The 6,609-nt window shown below is 58.6% G+C and overlaps 1 protein-coding gene across 1 annotated transcript; it reads left to right on the top strand.

Annotated features, from left to right (window-relative positions):
• Nucleotides 1–264: 264 nt before the first annotated feature.
• Nucleotides 265–3,945, top strand: LOC136000994 (hepatic lectin-like). The gene is made up of 6 exons (XM_065655043.1): nucleotides 265–307; nucleotides 1,155–1,262; nucleotides 1,632–1,706; nucleotides 2,310–2,461; nucleotides 3,285–3,397; nucleotides 3,631–3,945. The coding sequence occupies exons 1-6, from the start codon at nucleotides 265–267 to the stop codon at nucleotides 3,764–3,766; spliced, it is 627 nt and encodes a 208-aa protein (XP_065511115.1). The 3' UTR covers nucleotides 3,767–3,945.
• The last annotated feature ends 2,664 nt before the right edge of the window (nucleotides 3,946–6,609 follow it).

Below are 6,609 nucleotides of genomic sequence, written 5' to 3' on the forward strand. Positions count from 1 at the left end.
AGAGAATTACGAACAAAAAGGGCACAGAGCTTGGCCGGTCAAAAACCTCCAGATAGATCAATTATTGGAAGTGGACATGAGCCAAATTGCTATTTTGAAGGGACAAACCGATAGGGCACAGCCTGAAAAATCCGCTGGTTAAATTATAACCTTTGGATGGAACGTCCGTAGAGACATTCCACGTTCTTCCCTCCAGAGATCGCGGTGGAAAAACCTTCTCCCTTGGTCCTTGGTCACATCCCCCTCCCAGGCAGAGCCACCGGGATGGACGAGGAGCATCTTAACGATGATCTGCACGTTTTTAAAGGTAAAACATCCGCCCTTTATCGGCCTCGAGGAGACGGGGAGCGCGGCCGTGTCTCATAGCGCGGCCTTTCCCCACCATGACGGTCGGTTCCTGTGGGAGACGAAGGCCCCTGCTCTCCTTCCTCCCCTCTTTAGTCGCTTGAGCTAATTAGCGCCAAGGGGGTTGATTAGTTGGGAGGGGGACCCCACCCTGACGAGCTCGTTGTGGGGTTCAGGTGGGAGATGACGGGCGGGGACGTTGCCTCAGATGTCACCCCCGGGCCCTTCATGGCGGCGCTGGGTTCAGCCTTGGGGCGGCCTGGACCGGAGGAAAATTAAGCTCATCCTGGAGCTTTACCAAGCCGAGCATCCCAAACCGCGCGGCCCAGCGCCCGTGTGGACCCCCCGAGGTTGCCCCAAGGGTGTTTCTGAGGCTCAGCCCCTCCGAGAAGGACATTTGGGGACAGCGAGGGACGGCAAAGAGCCCTCCAGGCCTGGACCGGAGCGCCTGGGGAAGCGTTTCCCGTTTGCGAAGCGTTACCGGACGGCCAGGAGGCTTCGGAAACGCGTCACAGCCCGAAACGCGTGGTGTGAAACTTGTGATTTCTTTTGCTTTTGCGTAACGCGGTTCCTGAGATCACCCGCCCGGCGGTAACGCCGCTCGCTGTGTGACAGCCGCCACTTTTGGGGTCCTTCCAGCCCCCCAGCCTGGCCTGAACGGGGATTATCCCCAAAATTTCAGCTTCTGTACCCAATAGTTAACCAGGTTATTCATTAACCCTTCTATAAACGGAACCAGACGAGCTCCGAAAACACCCCGCCGATCCCGGGGGGGAATATTTTCACGTGTCTCTGATTTTCTTTTGAAGATAGAAACTTCTTCCAGCAGAAGCTGAGATCCTTTTTCACCGTGTACTTGCTCCTGGCCCTCTCCTTCTTGCTCATCATCACCCTGTTTGCCGTGTCGCTCTCCAGAGGTACCGGGACATCTTTTAATTAGTTAATTAGGCGGGTAGGACCACGAGGTACATGAGGTCTAAGCGCGCGTTCCTGCTCTAGAAGAATCAATAGGTCCTAACTCCGCATGGCAGGGTGACCAAGAGGAGCTCCCACCTAGAGACCACGCTACCACCTATATGTATAAATATATAAAAACATATAAAATCCTGGCTGATCCAGGCTCTAGCTCAGCATTTGGAGTTTCCTGGGATTTCTTTGCCCCGTCGGCTGCTGGAGAAGCGCATCGCCAGCGGAATAAAGAACCCAGAACAAAACGCGTCTTCAGTCTCGCGACGCTCGGGTGGCGACACGACCCGTGACCGACGTCTCTCCCTCTCTCTCGATAGTTTCGGCCATTTCTTCCAAACTCAACGAGGTGCAGCCGGAACAGAGACACAACTTTTCTGGCCGGGATTCCCTGTGTAAGTCCCGGATGCCGCCACAACCCGCCGGCTTTTCTTCCCCTCTGAATTTTCCCTGAATCGTCCCCAAAATGTTCCTGCTCTCGGTTGCTTTGCTGGGGTGGCGTAGGGCACCCGTCCCCTTCTGGGTTTGCTGCTCCGCCGGCACCAAACGCTTTTATATCTTAGAAAAAAATACAAACCAACCCAAAAACCAAACCCAAACCATTTTTTTGGTGTCATCAAGGCTTTTTCAGGTGCCAGTCGCCACCTTTGCGGCAATCCAATGTAGAGATCTGTCCCTTCTTCCCGGGTTCGCTTTTCTATTTTAGAAAAACGAGGGCAAATTTTCCTTGCGACCGAGGGTTTTTGGGTTGCCGATTGTCACCTTCGCGGCAATCCGCTACACAAATCCGCCCCCTTCTGGGTTTGCTTTTCTATTCTACAAGATAAAGGACAAATTGTCCCTGCGGTCGAGGGTTTTTCAGGTGGTAATTGTCACCGTTGTGGCAGCCCAATATCCACCCAGCCGTCGCGTCCGTCCCAGTTTGGTACTGGGAGGCTGCTGGGACGCCCTCGTCCACCCGTCGTCCCCGCAATGTCCCCCTGTCCTTTCTCTCGCAGTGTTTCCCTGCGGACCCGGCTCCAGGGAATGGGAATATTTCGATGGCAAATGTTATTACTTCTCCCTCGCCCGAACGAACTGGCACGAGGCGAAGGCGCAGTGCGAAGAGATGCACTCGCAGTTGGCCGTCATCAACAGCTACGCCAAGCAGGTAAAAAAAAAATCGTAAACCAAGCAAACCACAAAACCAAAACCAAAAAAACCCACCCGCGCGGTTCTGGGCAGGAAAGTCGGGGTTTATCCCAAATCCTGGGGCTGGCACCCCGGTGAAGCTTTGGTGCCGGCGTCAAACTGGTGGTTGCTCAACCAGCAACACCTGAGAGGGTTCAGCCTTGGGGCGGCCTGGACCGGAGGAAAATTAAGCTCTTGCTGGAGCTTTACCAAGCCGAGCTTCCCAAACCGCGCGGCCCAGCGCCCGTGTGGACCCCCCGAGGTTGCCCCAAGGGTGTTTCTGAGGCTCAGCCCCTCCGAGAAGGACATTTGGGGACATCGAGGGACAGCAAAGAGCCCTCCAGGCCTGGACCGGAGCACCTGGGGAAGCGTTTCCCTTTTGCGAAGCGTTACTAGACAACCGGGGGGGGTTCGGAAAGGTGTCACAGCCCAAAATACATTGTGTAAGCGTAAGGATTTCTTTTTATTTTGCTTACGCACTGCTTTTTGTGCTGCCCACACCTGCCTGCAGCCCAAAGCTTCTCCAGCCCCCCCCGTAGCTGCACCCCCAGCTCGCTGGGTGCTGTTATCCTTTGCATCAGCCAGCAGAGAGCAGGCAGAAGCCGCACGTCCCGGTTCCTCCGGTACAGGCACGGGATGCTCGGGATGCTCAGGAACGGCGCCAGCACCCATCCTGCTCCCCCACCTCATAAAACCCGCCGCCCGGTGCAGAATCGCGCCCTCCGGCTCCTCCGCGGAGCTGAGGTCGCCCCGAGGAGCCGTTTCCTGGCGCTTTTCCCTCCTGATCCCTCTCCCCGCTGCAGAATTTTGTCATGTTCAGGACAAGGAATGAGCGCTTCTGGATCGGGCTGACGGACGAGAACGCGGAAGGGGAATGGGAATGGATCGACGGGACTGACTATAAAACCACGTTCACGTGAGTGCCGGCCCGCCCTGCGTTTTCGTGCCCGTCACCCCAAAAGAGCAGGTGGCTGCCCTGCCCGTGTGCCACATTTTGCCAGTAGACCGGCTTTCTAACACAGCAGCAGAGGCAAGAATTAGCACCTAAACCCATCTCAAATCAGCCCGATTTAGCTCAGCCCTGGCCCAGGGAAAGCGGCTCCGCTCGGCCCCTCCTGCCCCGTCTCACTTCGCCCCTTCTCGCCCCAGATTTTGGAAGGAGGGGGAGCCCAACGACAGCAACAGCAACGAAGATTGTGCCCATGTCTGGGTCTCCGGGAAGTGGAACGACGTTTACTGCACCTACGAGTGCTACTACGTCTGCGAGAAGCCGCTGCCCAACTGAGCAGAGCCCCATATGGAGCCGCCATCCGACGCTCTGGCACCACAAATATTCCTTTTTCTTCTTAATTTATACGATCCGTGTGCCCGGTCCCCGCTCTTCCTCCCCACCGTGTTGTCCCGAGGAAGAGCAGAGATGGATTTGGATGGTCCTAAGCAATAAACCCAGGAATCCGGGTTCTCTGTGGGGAGCTCAGCCTAATAAAGGACGATTATTGCTCTGGTTAACGAAGCTTCTCTGTTTCTAGGCGAGTGTTGGAGGGGTGGGTTGGAGCTGGGGCTGCGGATGGACGTGGTGCAGGTCAGCGGTGCCACCGGGAGCGGGCTGGGGACAAATGGGACAGAAAATGGGGTTGGGATGCCCGGACTGGGACGGGGGCATCACCCGTGGAGCCATCAGGGAGGTTTGGATTCCACGTGGCAAAATCGGCTGGTGCTTGTTGGTTCTAATGCGAAACTCGGTCGTGGTTCAGCTCCGTGTCACTGGTCACCGGAGGGTCATTGGGCTCCGGGACTCTGCAGGGATTGGGCTCCCTCCCCCATTTTCCATCCTTCTGCAAAAAAACCCCCTCATTTTGGGCCAGAAACCTGGAGTTCCCGCGCTGGTTTCAGGCAGGAGTCGGCTCACACCTCTCGCCCAAGTGCGAAAAGCTGCTGATGGCAGCCGGACGGTGCGTGGTGTCACCAGGTGTGTGCACGGGGGTGTGCACTGCAGAGAGCGCGTGCACACGTGGGGGGGTGTGCACATGAGTGTGTGTGTGCACTGCAGGGAGAGCGTGTGCACACGCGTCTGTGTGCACATGAGTGTGTGTGTGCACTGCAGGGAGAGCGTGTGCACACGCGTCTGTGTGCACATGAGTGTGTGTGTGCACTGCAGCGAGGGCGTGTGCACATGCACGTGTGTGCACATGAATGTGTGTGTGCACAGGAGCGTGTGTGTGCACTGCAAAGTGTGTGTGTGCACTGCAAGGTGTGTGTGCACTGCAGCGAGAGTGTGTGCACACGCACATGTGTGCACGGGAGCGTGTGTGTGCACTGCACGGTGTGTGTGCACTGCAAGCCGTGTGTGCACTGCAGCGAGAGCGTGTGCACACGCGTGTGTGTGCACATGAGCACGTGTGTGCACTGCAGGGTGTGTGTGCACTGCAAAGTGTGTGTGTGCACTGCAAGGTGTGTGTGCACTGCAAGGTGTGTGTGTGCACTGCAGGGTGTGTGTGTGCACAGCAAGGTGTGCGCACACTGCAAAGTGTGTGTGCGATACACGTGGGTGTGCACACGTGTGTGCGTGCCCTGCAAGGTGTGTGCGTGCGATGCAGGGAGAGCGCGTGCACAGGCATATGTGCGCACATGAGTGTGTGTGTGTGCGATGCAGGGAGAGCGCATGCAAATGCATGTGTGTGCACATGAGCGTGTGTGTGCACTGCAGGATGTGTGTGCACACTGCAAGGTGTGCGCATGATGCACGTGGGTGTGCACACGTGTGCACGCACTACAAGCTGTGTGTGCTGCAGAGAGAAAGTGTGCACGAGTGTGCGTGTGCACTGCAAGGTGTGTATTTGATGCAGGGAGTGGGTGTGCATGTATGTGCGCACTACAGGCTGTCTGTGCATGCTGAAGGTGTGCGCGCTGCAGGGAGCAGCTGTGCACACGCGTGTCCATGCACACGTGTGCGTGTGCACACTGCAAAGTGTGTGTGAGCTGCAGCAAGTAGGTGCACACATGCACGTGTGCGCGCTACAAAGCGTGTGCACACTGCAAGGCGTGTGCGCTGCAGGCAGCGGGTGTGCACACGCGTGTCCGTGCACACTGCAAAGTGTGTCTGTGCTGCAGGGAGCAGGTGTGCACACGTGTGTCCGTGCACACGCGTGTCCGTGCACACTGCAAAGTGTGTCTGTGCTGCAGGCAGTGGGCGTGCACACATGTGTCCGTGCACATGCGTGTCCGTGCACACTGCAAAGTGTGTCTGTGCTGCAGGCAGCGGGCGTGCACACCTGTGTCTGTGCACACGCGTGTCCGTGCACACTGCAAAGTGTGTCTGTGCTGCAGGCAGCTGGCGTGCACACGTGTGTCCATGCACACTCATGTCCGTGCACACTGCAAAGTGTGTCTGTGCTGCAGGCAGTGGGCATGCACACGTGTGTCCGTGCACACGCGTGTCCGTGCACACTGCAAAGTGTGTCTGTGCTGCAGGCAGCGGGCGTGCACACATGTGTCCGTGCACACGCGTGTCCGTGCACACTGCAAAGTGTGCCTGTGCTGCAGGGAGCAGGTGTGCACACACGTGTCCGTGCACACGCGTGTCCTTGCACATTGCAAAGTGTGTATGTGTTGCAGTGAGTGGGTATGCACACGCGTGTCCGTGCACACTGCAAAGTGTGTCTGTGCTGCAGGCAGCGGGCGTGCACACGCGTGTCCGTGCACACGCGTGTCCGTGCACACCCAAGGTCCGTGTCTGTGCTGCCGGGAGCGCATTGTCGCCGCCCTCAGTCGCCCGGTACCGGGAGTGCCCCCGGTCGTGTTCCCCCCACCCCAGGGCAGCTCGGAGCCGGGACCCGGGGGGGGCAGCACCGGGACACCCCCCGGCTGCAGCCCCGAGGTCCTGCAGGTGCCCGGTTGCCCCCGTTCTTCCGGCTCCCCCCGGCTCCCCCCGGTTCCCCCCGGTTCTCCCCGGCTCCCCCCGGCTCCCCCCGGTTCCCCCCGGTTCTCCCCGGTTCTCTCCCGTTCCCCCCGGCGGATCCGTCCGAGGAGCCGCGGGGGGGACGCGGACCCCGACTGGGCGAAGCCCCGACCCCCGGGTGACCCCCGCACGGTGCCGGTGCCGGTGCCGGTGCCGGTGCCTCCCCGGTG

The sequence above is a fragment of the Caloenas nicobarica genome, chromosome 36 (assembly GCF_036013445.1).
Source record: "Caloenas nicobarica isolate bCalNic1 chromosome 36, bCalNic1.hap1, whole genome shotgun sequence".
Classification (NCBI taxonomy): Eukaryota; Metazoa; Chordata; class Aves; order Columbiformes; family Columbidae; genus Caloenas; species Caloenas nicobarica.

Bases quoted from the DNA above. Each gene is read 5' to 3' on its own strand.
- LOC136000994 (XM_065655043.1), top strand. From the start codon at position 265: ATGGACGAGGAGCATCTTAACGATGATCTGCACGTTTTTAAAG. The intron at 308-1,154 runs GTAAAACATCCG...TTTCTTTTGAAG, and splicing joins TGATCTGCACGTTTTTAAAG to ATAGAAACTTCTTCCAGCAG. The intron at 3,398-3,630 runs GTGAGTGCCGGC...TTCTCGCCCCAG, and splicing joins GACTATAAAACCACGTTCAC to ATTTTGGAAGGAGGGGGAGC.